The following is a 16,401-nucleotide window of genomic DNA, read 5'->3' on the forward strand; positions in this document are numbered from 1 at the left end:
GATAAGCAAAAAACCAGCACAAATATAGCAAGAACATAACTCCAAAGGCAAGAGACGCTGCTACTTTCCTGTTTCAGGTAGAGGATGCCTGGAGCTCCGAGAGCAATAATGAGTTGGGTCTCTCAACACGACTCATTTCCTCCTCAAGTTTGTGCCCCCCTTTCTTCCTCCTTCTCTCTTTCCTTCTCTCCTCCCTCCTTCCTCCCTCTCTCCCTCTATCTTCCTTTCCAGCATGACAGAGGAAGAGTCTTCAAGGTAGAATTTGGAGACAGAGGGAAAATGGATAGACTGTCTGGTTATTGTCTGGTTATTGTGTAGTTCCCCTAAGTAACCATTGTATATGATGACAGTTTAAACCTCATAGCCCTGTGATCTAAGATGATGCTTTTGTCTTGTCATCCAAACTTCAGATTCCAAACAGGTCCAAAGGAAGGGGGCTACTTAGTTACCCAGCAACCTAGGTCAACAGGGATTGACACTCTTAGACGCCACCATCTCTGCACTCAGGGTCACCAGGTAGGGAGAAGCCCATGGAGAACCTACCAGTCTTCTGTGTCTTGTCTACAATGTGACTTGGTCAGCTCGTGCCATATTGACCAGAACTTGTCACGTGAACCTGCTAAACTACAGGAGGTCAGAATCTGGGGACAACACCGACTGAATATCTAGTGAGAAATTGCTATACCCAGTCATCTCATCTTTGAGATCATGTCCACGCTATTGCTGGACAGATGTTCATCAAAAAGCTACTTATAATATAAATGAAGAGAGGAAGAAGGGATAGAAGGAAAGGAGAAAAGAAGGAAGGACAAGCAATTTAGAGGTCTGGCTATAATGAAGGGTTAAATATATTGTGGACTATGTAAACAAAGGGGAAGTGAAGAGTTATGATTCTGGGCATAAACTCCTGGAGTTGGAATGCCCGTGTTTAAATTCCTTTCCCCAATGCTTTATATATGTGAACTTGGGACTATTACTTAAATTACTGAAGATAGACTTTGATAAAAATAAGAATAAGACGTGATGACTGGCCCCGCCTCTTCCTCTCGGTCCCATATTGAACTCGAGTTGGAAGAGGCGAGTCCGGTCTCAAAATGGAGGTAAAACCGCTGCCCGGTCGCCCCCAGCCCGACTTCGGCCATCGCCGCCGCCGCCGGGGGGAGGAGGGCCATGATCCAAAGGAACCAGAGCAGTTGAGGAAGCTGTTTATTGGTGGTCTGAGCTTTGAAAGTACAGATGATAGTTTAAGAGAACATTTTGAGAAATGGGGCACCCCCACAGATTGTGTGGTAATGAGAGACCCCCAAACAAAACGTTCGAGGGGTTTTGGTTTTGTGACTTACTCTTGTGTTGAAGAGGTGGATGCGGCAATGTGTGCACGACCACACAAGGTTGATGGGCGTGTAGTGGAACCAAAGAGAGCTGTTTCTAGAGAGGATTCAGTGAAGCCCGGTGCCCATCTAACAGTGAAGAAAAATTTTGTTGGTGGTATTAAAGAAGATACAGAAGAATATAATTTGAGAGACTACTTCGAAAAGTATGGCAAAATTGAGACCATAGAAGTTATGGAAGACAGGCAGAGTGGGAAAAAGAGAGGATTTGCATTTGTAACTTTTGATGATCATGATACAGTTGATAAAATTGTTGTTCAGAAATACCACACTATTAATGGGCATAATTGTGAAGTGAAAAAGGACCTTTCTAAACAAGAGATGCAGTCTGCTGGATCACAAAGAGGTCGTGGAGGTGGATCTGGAAACTTTATGGGTCATGGAGGAAACTTTGGAAGTGGTGGAGGTAATTTTGGCCATGGTGGAAACTTTAATGGAAGAGGAGGCTATGGTGGTGGAGGTGGTGGCAGCAGAGGTAGCTATGGAGGAGGCGATGGTGGATATAATGGATTTGGAGGTGATGGTGGCAACTATGGTGGTGGTCCTGATTATAGTAGTCGAGGAGACTATGGTGGTGGTGGACCAGGATATGGAAACCAGGGTGGTGGATATGGTGGTGGTGGAGGAGGATACGATGGTTACAATGAAGGAGGAAATTTTGGTGGTGGTAACTATGGTGGTGGTGGGAACTATAATGATTTTGGAAATTAGAGTGAACAACAGCAATCAAATTATGGACCCATGAAGGGGGGCAGTTTTGGTGGAAGAAGCTCTGGCAGTCCCTATGGTGGTGGTTATGGATCTGGTGGTGGAAGTGGATATGGTAACAGAAGGTTTTAAAAACAGCAGAAAAGGGCTACAGTTCTTAGCAGGAGAGAGAGCGAGGAGTTGTCAGGAAAGCTGCAGGTTACTTTGAGACAGTCGTCCCAAATGCATTAGAGGAACTGTAAAAATCTGCCACAGAAGGAACAATGATCCATAGTCAGAAAAGTTACTGCAGCTTAAACAGGAAGCCCTTCTTGTTCAGGACTGTCATAGCCACAGTTTGCAAAAAGTGCAGCTATTGATTAATGCAATGTAGTGTCAATTAGATGTACATTCCTGAGGTCTTTTATCTGTTGTAGCTTTTTCTTTTTCTTTTTCTTTTCATTACATCAGGTATATTGCCCTGTAAATTGTGGTAGTGGTACCAGGAATAAAAAATTAAGGAATTTTTAACTTTTCAATATTTGTGTAGTTCAGTTTTTCTACATTTTAGTACAGAAACTTTAACAAAATGCAGTTTTGAAGGTGTTTCCTTGTAAGTTAACAAATAAAGATCATTGTTAATTACTATTTTGTATGAATTTTGCTAAAGTTAACTGTAAAGAAACACCTACTGACTTGCAGTTTAAGGGGAATCTATTCTCCCCATTTCCAAACCATGATATGAATGGGCACTGAATTGTGGAGAGAATAGATATTTGTATGTTTGAAATGTGTGTTTTAGATAAATAGGATTGGGTATTTAAATTAGCATATATGTGGATTTAATAGCACTAAGATTATCTTCAAATGAAACATCTCAAAATTAAAAAAAATTAAGAATAATAGCAACAACAACCTGATAATATTATTATGAAGGCAAACTTTTAAAAAGAGAATGTAAAGTACTTAGCACATGGCTGGTTCTAGAAAATTCTTTGTTGTTATACTTTTTTCAGCAATAAAATTGTACAGGAAAATATTTGCTGACATGGAAGAGATTCATTCATTATGATTTATATTCGTTCATTATGATTCTGAATGAAAAAGAGCCTCAAAACTCTTTTCTTAATATCCTAAGTCTGTTATTTAAAAATCACAGGTAGACCTCCAGGATAGTCTGGAAGGTGCACCAAAATGTAAATGGTAGTTGCCATCAATTTGTACTTCAAGGACATTTTTATGGTAGCAAAATAGAATTTTGTAATTTAAAAAATGCAATGTAGATTAGGTATACAAGATGAGCCAAATTGTTTGTAAATGATGAATTTCTGCTTTTCCTACAGTTTCATATTCCTATAGCTCATCAGGGAGGCTGAAAGTAGGTCTTCAAGCTACATTTATAAAAATATGAAATTTATGTTCCAAGAAACTAGCCTTCCATGCCAGCAAGTATGCACAGAATGCTCTGAGGCTGTGGCAAGTCTCTTGGGTTACTTCACACAGACCAATGTGCACCTATAGACGGATTTGCACTCTTTACTCTTGCATTGGTCTCTCTAACTGTGCCAGCGTCTTCCCCTGAGCAGCTGCTGCAGACACTTCCCACACTGTCTGTGATTCTCTGCCTCAGAGACTCTCCTGCTGAAGGGACTCAAGAGAGAACACCTAGACTAAGAAGTGTTTCCATTGCTCCACGACCCTTACCACTACAGCTTTCCAAGGCTACAGCCCCAAGACCATGCCATTAAATGCTATTTCAGGCTTCACACTAAAACCTTTCCCTGTTGACAGTAAGCTCCAAAACCTTTATAAGTAAATCAGGATACACCTCTATTCTTATAAAAGCAGGTATACTTCCCCTACAGGCAATCAATAAGCCACCCCTAATAGTGACTCATATCTCAATAGCTAAACAGGAAGTCAGTCAGTCTTCTACATTTTTCAGTGTATGATTTGTCATTGAGATAAGGAATAATAAAATGGAATGTTTCTTTGAAATGTTCCTTTCCCACTTTTAACAGGGGCACATTCATAGAATTCTAGATGTTTCTATTTGCCAACTCTTACTTCCCTATTAACTCATCATGACTTTTTCTATAATACAAAATGATGGTAATATAACAGCACTTCACATTCATCAAGAGACCTGCATATGTGTGTGTGTGTGTGTGTGTGTGTGTGTGCATGCATGTGTATGTGTGTGTCTTTTCTGATAATGGGAATCAAACCCAAGGCCTCATGCATGCAAGGCAAGTGCCTTACTCTCAAGCTACATGCCAGCCCTTAACACCTACTTGCCACTCACATTCTACACTGTGTCATAAAGACCTTCGATGCAATACCATCTTCTCCTCGCAATAACCATTTGCTAGGAACCTAGGAAGCTTATACTTTTGAATGATTAAAAAAAATGGCCACAGATCATGAGAAAGTCAGCCTACACTTAACAGTTTAAAACTTTCAAGGAGCACCAAGGAAGATCAGTTGGTTCTAGTTTTGAAGTCGGAAATAAAATGACCTTCTGAGACTGGTTGGTTTCATTTGGCATGAGGTTTTCTGGGTCCGTCCATCTTCCTGCAAGTGACGTAATTTTGCTCTTCTTTATGGCCAAGTCAAACTCCATCATATGTATGAACCACATTTCCCTTATCCCTCGTCTGCTGATGGACATGTAGGTTGGTTTATAACTTCGCTGTTGTGATTTGTTTTGTTGTAAACATGGTAATGCCTGTATCACTATAGTATTCTGATTATATTTTTTAAATTTTTTATTGGTGCCTTATATTCATACATCATATTGGGGTAAAAAACTTGTGTGTACATACATGTACACATCACTGATTTAACCCCTACCCAATTCCCACCCCATTCCCTCCATGTCCCTCCTTCCCTTACTTGGCTTAGTGGTTGACTTTGATATATTTAAGAACATTGTGTGTTTTAGAGATTTTCCTCTTCCCCCCTTCTTTCTCCTCCTTTAGGTTGTCTTGTTTGCTCCTCTATAGGATTTCCTTTTTCATCTAGAGTTCCTCCTATGACCCATTTCTCCCTAACTCTCACATATTAGGGAATACATCTGTTTTCTTATTTTTTGTGACTGACTAATCTCACTTAGCATAATGTCCTCCAGTTCCATCCATTTCCCTGAAAATGATGTAATTGAGTTTTGTTTTTTTTAATGGCTGAGTAAAATACCATTGTGTACATATCCCACAGTTTTGTAATCTATTCATCTGCTGATGGACATCTTGGCTGGTTCCATAGTTTGGCTATGGTGAATTGTGCAGCTATGAACATAGATACACATGCATTTGTTTGGTAGTTTGGTTTCCTATCTTTTGGGTAGATACCCAGAAGTGGTATTGCTGGATCAAATGGTAGATTTGTTGCCATTCTTCTGAGGATTCTCCAAACTGTTTTCCAAAGTGGTTCCACTAATTTGCAATCCCACCAACAATGTCTTAGAGTTCCCACTTCTCTGCATCCTTGCCAGCATTTGTTGTTGTTTGTGTTTTGAATGATTGCCATTCTAGTTGGAGTTAGGTGGAATCTCAGGGTAGTTTTGATTTGCATCTCTCTGATTGCCAGTGATGTTGAGCATTTTTTCATGCATTTATTGGCCATTTGAATTTCTTCTTTTGTGAAGTGTCTATTTAGTTTGTTTGTCCATTTTGTTATTGGATGCTTTGCTTTCTTAATGTTGAGTTTCTTGAGTTCTCGGTATATTCTAGATATTAGTCCTCTATCAGTGATGTAGGTGGCAAAAAACTTCTCCCAGTCTGTTGGCTCTCAATTGAGGTTCTTGATAGTTTTCTTTGCTGAACAGAAGCTCTTCAGTTTCATGCAATCCCACGTTTTGATTCTCCTTTTAATTTGTTGTGCCTTTGGGGTCTTGTTGAGAAAGTGTTCATCTGTGCCTATGTGTTGCAGTGTTGGACCTATGCCCTCTTCAAGGAGCTTCAAGGTCTCTGGTTTGATTTCCAAGTCTTTGATCCATCTTGAATGGACTTCTCTACAGGGTGAGAAAGTGGGATTAATTTCCAATTTTCTGCATATGGTTAGCCAGTTTTGCCAACACCATTTGTTGAACAGGCTATCTTTTCTCCAGTATATGTTTTTGGCCCCTTTGTCAAAATCAATGGGCTGAAAGTGTGTAGACTTCTTTCTGGGTCTTCTATACTGCTCCATTGGGCTATGTTTCTGTTTCTGTGCCAGTACCATGCTGTTTTTATTACAATGGCTTTGTAGTATAGTTTAAAGTCAGGTATTGTGATTCCTCTTGCATGGTTTTTGTTGCTGAGAACTACCTTGGCTATTCTGGGATTTTTGTTATTCCAGATAAATTTAAGGACTGATTTTTCTATGTCTGTGAGGAATGATTTTGGTATTTTAATGGGCATTGCGTTAAATCTGTAGATTACTTTTGGAAGGATGGCCATTTTAATTATATTTATTCTGCCAATCTATGAACATGGAAGATCCTTCCATCTTTTAAGATCTTCTTCAAATTTCTTTTTTCAGTGTTTTATATTTTTTGTAGAGATCTTTTACCTCCTTGGTCATGTTTATTTCTTAGTATTTTGGGGTTTTTTTGGTGAGAGATCCTGAATGGAAGTGTTTTCTGAATTTCTTTTTCAGTGGATTTATGATTGGTGTACAGGAAAGCTTCTGATTTTTTGAGATTGATTTTGTATCCAGATACTTGGCTGAATTTGTTGATCAGTTCTATAAGCCTTTTGTTTGAGTTTATTGGGTTTTCTAAATGTAGTATCATATCACTTGCAAATAGTGAAGGTTTGAGTACTTCTTTTCCTATTTGTACTCCTCTGATTTCCTTTTCTTGCCTTATTGCTCTGGCTAGAGTCTCTAGTACTATATTGAAGAGAAGTGGTGATAATGGACATCCTTGACTTGATCCTGTTTTTAGGGGGAATTCTTGAAGTTTTTCCCCATTTAATATGATGTTGGAGGTGGGCTTATTGTAGATTGCCTTAATGATGTTGAGATATGTTCCTTCTGTTCCAATTCTCTGCAGTGTTTTTATCATAAATGGATGTTGAATTTTATCAAATGCTTTTTCAGCATCTATTGAAATGATCATGTGATTTTTGTCCTTGATTCTGTTTATATGGTGAATTACATGGATTGATTTTTGTATGTTGAACCATGCTTGCATCCCTGGGATGAACCCTACCTGGTCATGGTGTATGGTTTTCTTGATGTGGTTTTGAATGTGTGTTGATAATATTTTGTTTAATAGTTTTGCATCCAAGTTCATCAGAGATATAGGCCTGTAGTTTTCCTTCCTTGAACTGTCTTTATTAATGTGATGTTGGCTTCATAAAATGTGTTTGGGAGAGTCTAGGTTTTTTCTATTTCACAAAATAGTGTGAGGAGTATTGGGGTTAGCTCTTCTATAAAGGTTTTATAGAATTCACTTGGGAAACCATCTGGTCCTGGGCTGTTCTTTGATGGCAAGCTCTTTATTGCTGTTTCAATCTCTTTTATTGTTATTGGTTGGTTTACGTGTTCTATATCTTCTTGACTCAGTTTAGGAAGGTTATATTTATCTAGGAAGTTGTCAATTTCCTCCAGATTTTCCATTTTGTTAGAGTATAGTTTTTCAAAGTAGCTTCTGATAATCCTCCAGATTTCTACACTGTCAGTAGTAATTTCTCCTTTTTCATCCCTTATCGTCATAATTTGGGTCGATTCTCTCTCTTTTTTTAGTTAGGTTGGCTAGTAGTTTATCTATCTTGTTAATTTTTTCAAGAAAACAGCTTTTGGTTTTGTTGATTTTCTTTATTTTTTTTATTCTCTATTTTGTTAATTTCTGCTCTAATTTTGATAATTTCCTGTCTTCTACTGGCTTTGGGGTTCAATTGTTTCTGCTTTTCAAGGGCTTTAAGGTGTGTCATTAGGCTATTTATTTGAAGATTTTCTGTTTTTCTTATGTGAACACTCAGTGCTATAAATTTTCCTCTTAATACTGCCTTCAAAGTGTCCCAGAGGTTTTGATATGTTGTATCTTTATTTTCCTTTGTTTCTAGGAATTTCTTGATTTCACCTCATATCTTCTATGACCCATTCTTTATTCAGAAGTGTGGTGTTCAGTCTCCACATGTTTATGTTGTTTCTCTGGGTCTTCTTATACTTGATTTCTACATTCATTATGGTCTGAAATGACACAGGGAAGTATGTAACATTATTATTTGGTAGTGCTCATTTTGTGCCCAGGATGTAATCTATTTTGGAGAAGATTCTGTGAGCAACTGAGAAAAATGTAAACTCCACTGTAGTTGGGTGAAATATTCTGTATGTGTCCAACAGGTCCATTTGGTTAATGGTGTTCTGTAGTTCTGAGGCATCTTTACTGACCCTTTGTCTGGAAGATTGGTCTAGTGTTGTGAGAGATGTGTTGAAGTCTCCCAGCATTATTGTATTGGGATTTATGTGTGACTTCATGTCACAAAAAGTTTGATTTATGAAATTAGCTGCCCCTATGTTTGGGGCATAGATATTGATTATTATTATTTCCTCTTGCTGGATTATTCCTTTTACCAGTAAAATATGACCTTCTTTGTCTCTTCTAATAAGTTTGGGTTTGAAGTCTAACTTGTCTGATATCATAGTTGCTACTCCTGCTTGTCTTTGAGTTCCATTAGCATGGATTACCTTGCTCCAGCCCTTAACCTTGAGTTTCTTTCTATCTTTACTTATAAGGTGTGTTTCTGGATGGATGGGTTCTGGTTTTTAAAGCATCTTGCAACTTTATGTCTTTTTATTGGGAAGTTGAGGCCGTTTACATTCAGTGTGATTATAGAGAGATAATTTTTAATTCCTAACATGTTAAGATTTTATTTCTGTTTGAGATACTGTTTATTCTTCTTTGCTTAGTTGTCTGCTGGATGGAAAATCTTGTTTCTTTGGTTCTGGCGTGTATTACCTATTTCTTCTTTGTAGCTAATCTCCTTGAGTATTTTCTCTAGTGCTGGTTTTGAAGACATAAATTCCTTCAGTTTCTGTTTGTCATGAAAGCTTCTTATTTCCCCATCTAATTTGATAGATAGTTTTGCTGGGTAGGAAATTTTTGGCTGGAAGTTGTTTTCTTTCAGAGTTTGGAATATGTTACTCCAAGCCCTTCTGGCTCTCACGACTTGGTTTGGGAAGTCTGGAGTGATTCTAATTGGTTTGCCTCTGAATGTCACTTGGCCCTTTGTTTTTGTTGCCTTTAAGATTCTCACCTTAGTTTCCACATTGGTCATTTAGACATTTATGTGGTGTGGGGATCCTCTTCTCTGATCCTGTCTAAAGGGAGTTCTATAAGTTTCCTGGACCTGTGTATCGTCCTCTTGCTCTATGTTTGGAAAATGTTCTGCTATCACTTCCTTGAAGAGATTATTGATCCCTTTGGTTTCACCTTCTTTTCTCTCCTCTATTCCAATTATTCTTAGGTTAGCTCTCTTAAAATGGGCCCATATTTTTTCAATGTCAAATTCCTGCTGCCTGATTTTTTTTTCTAAATTAGAGACTACGTGTTCATTTTTGGTGTGATCATCTTCTAGGAGCGAGATTCTATTCTCCATGTGGTCTAATCAATTGTTTATTCTTTGAATTGAGGTCTTTACTTCATTGATTGCATCCTTTTTCTCTTTTAGACTCTCTCTAAATTCTTTTTGAATGTCCTCTATTATTTCTACAGTTATTTTCCTGATTTTATCTTCTAGAGATCTCTGAATTTCTTTGTTATCAAGTTCTGATGTCGTGGGGTTGTGAGCATTCATTACTTCATTGTTTTTCCTCTTTCTCATGATTTCAGAAGTTTGTGCCTTCTCTGAATTCTTCCCTGGGTCACTACGACTTCACTTAAGGTGCTCTGGATCTCAAGTCTGTGGTATCTCAGTCACCACTACTCCTTTACTGGGTTGTATCACAAAGTCTCAGACCCAGGGAGTCAATCGAGGCTGCATTAGGCCATGGGGGCGCCAGGCTGGGCATTCTCCCACGGGGAGCTGTTACTATGGTGTGATATCTCTGCCACCGCCACTCCCCCACTGGGTTGGACTGCAAAAATCTTCCACCCAGGGAGACTATATGTGCAAGTCCCTTGGAGTGCAGTACTACGATTTCTCCTCTAGGGGCTGCAATTTGACTCACGGTTATTGAGTGCGGTGATGAAGCTGTAGTGGACTCTGTGAACTTGCTGCTGCAACTGCTGCCGCTGGCAATATGGCGCCGCTGCCATGCCCTTGGCCATGAGGCTGGTATATTTCTTCTCTGGTTTTGAGCCCTGCTCTGAGTTCCTGCAAGGTGTGCTGAGCCCGGCCCCTGCGAGCTTTAGATACTCCTTGCGCCGAAAAAACTGCTGAATACCGCCTGGCTGTTCTGTAGCTGCTCACCTCAGCTCGCTGCCCACCCCTCCTCTGGAGCCTGGTGGCTTGTTGAGTGCACTGATCTGGAGCCGTCCGGTGAATTCGCTGCTTCCGCCGGCAGTATGGAGCGGCTGCCGCATCCTCAGTCATGAGGCTGGCGTATCTCCTCTCTGGTTTTGAGCTCAGTTCTGAGTCCCCCTCCTCTCTGGAGCCTGGTGCTGCAAGGGAAGATCCTGACTTTCTTTTAGAAAGATACCAAGGAGTGGTATAGCTGGGTTATATGGTGGTTTCATTCCTAGTATTATGAGGAATCTCCATAATGATCCACATAGTGTCTCTCAACGTGTGTGTGTGTGTGTGTGTGTGTGTGTGTGTGTGTCTATAGACTGAAACCAGAGGCATTTGAACAACCTCCAAGCTACATCCTCAGCCTTTTTTTATTTTTATTTTGAAACACGGTCTTGCTAGGTTAATGAAAGTCTCACTCTTTGCTGAGGCTATCCTCGCACCTGTGGTCCTCCTGTCTCAGTGTCCCAAGTACTGGGCTTACAAGCATTTGCCATCATGCTCGGCTTTTCTCACCTTTTTAAATGCAAGATGTTTTATTTCTTGTTTTAGATGGTAGCACTCAGACTTTATTATTTAAGCAAATCTAGTTAATTTTTAATTAGTTTCTGCCTTTTCATGCATATATATTAAATGTACTACTAAACCTTTGGTGGCACACACTTGCAATTCCACTACTTGGAAGGCTGAGACAGGAAGATCACAGGTTGGAAGCCAGTGTCAGCAACTTACTGAGATGCAATTTCTAAATGAAAATCAAAAAGGGCTGAAGGGATAGCTCAGAGATAGAATGCCACTAGGTTCAACCCCAGTGCTCCCCCAAAAGTATTAATTACTATATCGTTACTTCCTTTACTTTAGCAGTAGATCAACAACCATCTCTATATGGGCAATGCAACATGGGCACCTGGTGGGTCTTAATTTATGTGAGCTGGAGAAAAGGGTCACGTGGTATGCCCGCTGCACTACTTAAAAAAAAAAAAAAAAAAAGCCCTGTCTTTTCCCAGGTGTCCTCGCCCACACGTTAAGCTGAGGTTCAGCACGCTGGGATGGTGTTAGGATGGTAACCGGAGGGCAAACGTAAGACACGCTAGGGAATTTAGAACTGTGACTGGGGTCAGATCCCAGAGGGAGATTGGGAAGGAAACCAAAGGCCAAAGGCCGGAGACTTCTTCCAAGCAAGCTTTGAAGGGAAGCCGGCAGCCTGCTGGTCTTCCCGCCATGCTTGCTCATTGGCTGGGAGCAGCCGGGGGCGTGGCCTGGTGGGTTTCTGGGTTGAGCCCATGTGGTCCCAGCCGGGCTGTGCTCCCTGGCCCAGCACCTGAAACCAGTGAACAGGAAAAAAGAAGCAAACTCTCTCGAGCTGAACATTGCAACAATCCAGTTGTTCAGACAGTTGTGTCCACACTGTGTCTATCAGCTCTGAGCATCATTACTTTAACTAGGATGTTTCACTCTACCACCTAATGCTTTTTGTCCTCGGCCGTGATGTGCGATTGTAACGAGCTGAGGCTTATCTACAGACCCTAACAGGATGTTCCGTGCTGGAGGAGGCCGTCTCTGATTTATGTGGTCCTTGCGTGTGTTCATTCATTTCATTTCTGAGTGTGTAGCCTGAGCTTCAAGGACAAATTTGGAGGGCATCGCTGTGTATCTTGATAATGTTGAGGATTTCACTCTGGAATATGATGAGCTGGGGCCTCAATGATAAATCTCTCAAAAGGTAAGTTTGAAAGGTTATAACATAGGCCTGTACGAACTTTTTTAAAATAAGGGGGAAAAAAGAACTAGTGTCATGTAAAGATTTGATTATTTTTCTCACTATAAGATCTTGGTGGAAGTGAGAGAGGACTGACAGTGTGCACTTTGGGGCCCTGCCAGCCCTTCCCAAGCTTCCGGCTTGTCTGATAAGAATCCGTTTCTCTGGATTCCCATTTAATTTGCTGCCAGGTTCGATATGACTTGCAATAACATTTACACCCTCCTTGTCTAGTCCTGCGCTACTTGATTGAAATGCTGGTCACCTTTTGATTAATTTTGGCCCTTATTTATTCTAGGTACTGTCATGGTGGAATTAATTATTTCAGGAGCCCCAAATGGCAAGACTGGCAGCACAATTGATGGGTGCTACCTGGAGCCCTGGAGTGGGGCATTGCTTTTCTGTGGCCTGTTTCTCCAGGGCTGTATTTGTCAACAGAGACTACAATTTCTTCACCAGATTTATATGCAAGGGATCTTTAGTGGTGCGGAGAGTAGTGAGTGCCATACATCTTGAGAAAACTTTACGAACATTCCACCCTGTGGCCTTTAAGGTCCTCATTCTTTTTCTCATTAATGGTATCATCCCTATAGGAAAATCTGAGTTTTTATAAGGTTGGTAGGATAGTGGAAGATATTACCAGGTATTTGAACCTGGTGAATAAGATCCTGAAAACCGAGATTCTACGTGATACCAAAAGAACTTATTGTTGTTATTGTCATCGTTGTTAGATACAGAAAGCAGGGTCACCTCTTCTGAGCTCTGTAGCTTCCTGGTAACGCTCCTGTGTGTCAGACACTTGATTAGTACAAATGAAGTCAAGAACCCAAGGAAGATGTTCTCCCTCTAAGTGGGTCATACATTAATCACTGACTGGTGAACTGCAGTCCTTCACAAACCCTTCCTTACCATGAGATCCTCGGGCATGTTCACATCTGCCTGGAGCCCGGTGTGGCCACCTGGCTATTCCAGGGAGCACATCTATCTCTGCCTCTGCCCTGCCTTAAACATTGTTTGCTTATGAGACCTTCCTTTCATTCATTCATTCGTTCTTCCTTTTTTATTTTATTTTTGGTGATACTATGATTGAGCCCAGGCTCATTCTGCCTCTGAGCTACACTCTCAGACTTTTCTTAAAATTTTTTTGTTTTGAAACAGAATCTCACTAAGTTCCTGAGGATGGCCCCAAACCTGCCATCCTCCTGTCTCAGCCTTCTGTCTCAACCACCACACCCAGCTTGAGATATTTCATTTATAATATGTGTGGGTATTTTGTCATGAACTAAAATCTGAACTTTGGAGCAGGTGACTTTAGGTCAGACGAATTCTTCATTACACTTTGTTCAGCATTGCCCGGTGGGGACCGGGTTTGGTGACCAACAGTTTCCTTCGAGCTTCAGCCTTCACTCAGTGGGTGGGGCGCAGTGTGGACACATCTGCACGAACTCAGTTATGGAAGCTGGACCCTAAATACTTACAGACAGATTCGAGATCAACGGCACTGATAAACTTAATTAAACCTGCAGATAGGCATCCAAGGATAATAGTAACAGGGAGAGGGCCAGCAGGCAGACGGAGGGGAAAGCTGGCCAGAGAGAAAAATCCAGAGAGGAAGGGAGAGCAGAGGACCCTTCCACCAGAGCGGTACCTGGATCCCAGCTCTCCCCCCTTCTGAGCCCTGCTTGTCTCACAACACTCCTGCTCATAGCTAAGACTCCCAAACCTGAAGGAGAGCTGCAGCCTGTCAGGCTTGTGTCAGGGTGCAATGGGCCAGCAATGGAGAAAGGTATGCCCAAGCCATCATCCTCTCTTCCCTGGGCTTCTATTTTTCTTTTCCAAGCCTCAAAAATCCTGAGATCACCTCAAACTCCAGTAATTCGTGATCCATAGATTTTGTGATGCTCAAGTTCCAGAGGCCTCCATGTGCCCTCCCAATAACAGACAACTTAGGCCTGCAGGCAGCTCTAATTCTAACACATCGAGCTGTCTGCTTCTCATGTGCCCTGGAAATTCAGACTCAGTAGCCATGATGTGTGGAAACTGGCAAATATGCTCTTAGAGGAATGGAGCTGGTACTGGGGTTCCTGGAAGCTCTTCTACCTCCGGGTTACACTCTCAGACCTATTTTTATATTTTTATTTGGAAACAGGGTCTCCTAAGCCAGTGAGACTGGCTTCGAACCTGCATGATCCTCCTGTCTCCGCCTCCCAAGCGCAGGGATTACAAGCGTGTGCCACCACGCCCGGCTATTTTTTTTTTAATTTTATTTTATAGATGATGTCAAAACACCAAAGTAGCAAGAACAGCACAATGAACCACATGTACCCACGTTCACTTTTAGTCTCCCACAGTTGTCAACCCCTGGCTACTCTTTCCATCCACTCCGCTTCTCTCCACAGTTGGGTTATTTTAACTCCTAAATTTCATATACTTAAGAATCTGTCTCTAAAAGATAATTTTTTTGAGGGTCTGGGGATGGAACTCGGGGCATTTGACCTCTGAGCTACACCCCTGGTCCTATTTTTTATTCTTTATTTTGAAACAGGGTCTCACTAAGTTGCAGAGGGCTTCACTAAGTAGCTGAGGCTGGTCGTGAACCGTGATACTCCCATCTCAGCCTCCTGAATGCTGGGATTACAAGCGTGCACCACCTCGCCCGGCTTAATTTTTTAAAGCATAGTTACAAGTCCTTGAATAAATAATTTCTTAAGCACATGGCAGAATCTTTCTATTTTTTCTCTCTCTCTTTTGATATTAGGGATTGAACCCAGGGGAATTTTACCTTTCAGCTACACCCTCTTCCCTTTTTATTTTTATACAGGGTCTTACTAAGATACTTAGGGTTTTGCTAACTTGCTGAGGCTGGTCTTAAAAATGCAATCCTGAGTCAGCTTCCCAAGTACTGGGATTGCAGGCATGTGCCACCATTCCCAGCTAAGCGCATGATGGGATCTTAATCAGTTATCAAAAAAACATGTCAACAATAAACTTGTAAAGAGGTATTAAATGATTATAAATTTCAATGGAAAAGGATATAATGGAATAACAATTATGTTAAGTTCTGCTGTATAAGAGATGACATGAAACTGAACAGAACAGTGCTCATTGGTGGCAATCTCAGAGTTTACTGAAAAAGAAGCATGAAAAAGTAGAAGGAGATCAGGGCATGGTGGCATCCACCTAACATCCCAGGACTTGGGAGACCGAGACAGGAGGATCTCAGGTTGAAGGACAGCCTCAGGGACTTAGCAAAACCCTCGGCAATGTATTGAGACCCTGTTTCAAACTTAAAAAAATAAAAAGCCGGGCATAGTGGCGCACACTCGTAATCCCCGCGCTTGGGAGGCGGAGACAGGAGGATCACGCAGGTTCAAAGCCAGCCTCCCTGGCTTAAGAGACCCTGTTTCCAAATAAAAATATTAAAAAAAAATAGGTGTTTGGGAGTGTAGCCCGGAGGTAGAAGGGTTTCCAGGAACCCCAGTACCACCAAAATATAAAACTAAAAAATAAAAGAGTAGAGGTGTAGTTCAGAGGCAGAATGCCCCTGGGTCCAACTCTAGTACCGAAAACAAAAAAATCAAAAGAGAACTATACTTGCCATCAGAGGACTCTGGGCAAAGTGTTCAACTTTAAAAACCCAGGTGTACTTCTCATTTGCTAACTGAGGATAATAGAGCACCTCTAACCATCATTTTTATTTTGAGGATAAAATTCACGCATTCACTGCGGTTTTGCTACCAAATGTTCATTTCCCCCCACACCAACAATGACTATTTGTTGTTTTTCATCCCTCCGGGCACCAGCTGGGGGTCCCCTGGTTCTCCCTGTTCTGTTCCATTCCATGCCTTAGTAGTTAGTGTCAGGATTCACACTGCATGTTCAAGGACTCTGAAAACATAACTTCTCTCACCGCGAACACTACTTTCAAGTACTGGGTGCTTGGGGCACACACGCTTCTGTCTGGCCTGGCTATAAAGTTGGGCTTCCCAGGCCCCCTCCGTGGGAACTGGCATTTGGCTCGAAAGGCTCAGAGCTCAGGGAAGTGCTTCACTTACTATTCAGGAGCAGCCAAACACAAGAGATGGCGGGAGCGAGAGAGGAGACAGGCCCTGAGAGCCACACCCTG

The 16,401-nt window shown here is 41.3% G+C and overlaps 1 protein-coding gene across 1 annotated transcript; it reads left to right on the plus strand.

The window, feature by feature from the left end:
* Nucleotides 1-1,094: 1,094 nt before the first annotated feature.
* Nucleotides 1,095-2,231, plus strand: LOC308264809 (heterogeneous nuclear ribonucleoprotein A3-like; the record flags this gene model as incomplete). The annotated part of the gene is given in 2 exon segments (XM_080698325.1): nt 1,095-2,099; nt 2,103-2,231. Coding segments are annotated over 2 exon segments (1,134 nt in total).
* Nucleotides 2,232-16,401: the final 14,170 nt, after the last annotated feature.

This window comes from Muscardinus avellanarius (assembly GCF_963383645.1).
Source record: "Muscardinus avellanarius genome assembly, chromosome: 7".
Lineage (NCBI taxonomy): Eukaryota > Metazoa > Chordata > Mammalia > Rodentia > Gliridae > Muscardinus > Muscardinus avellanarius.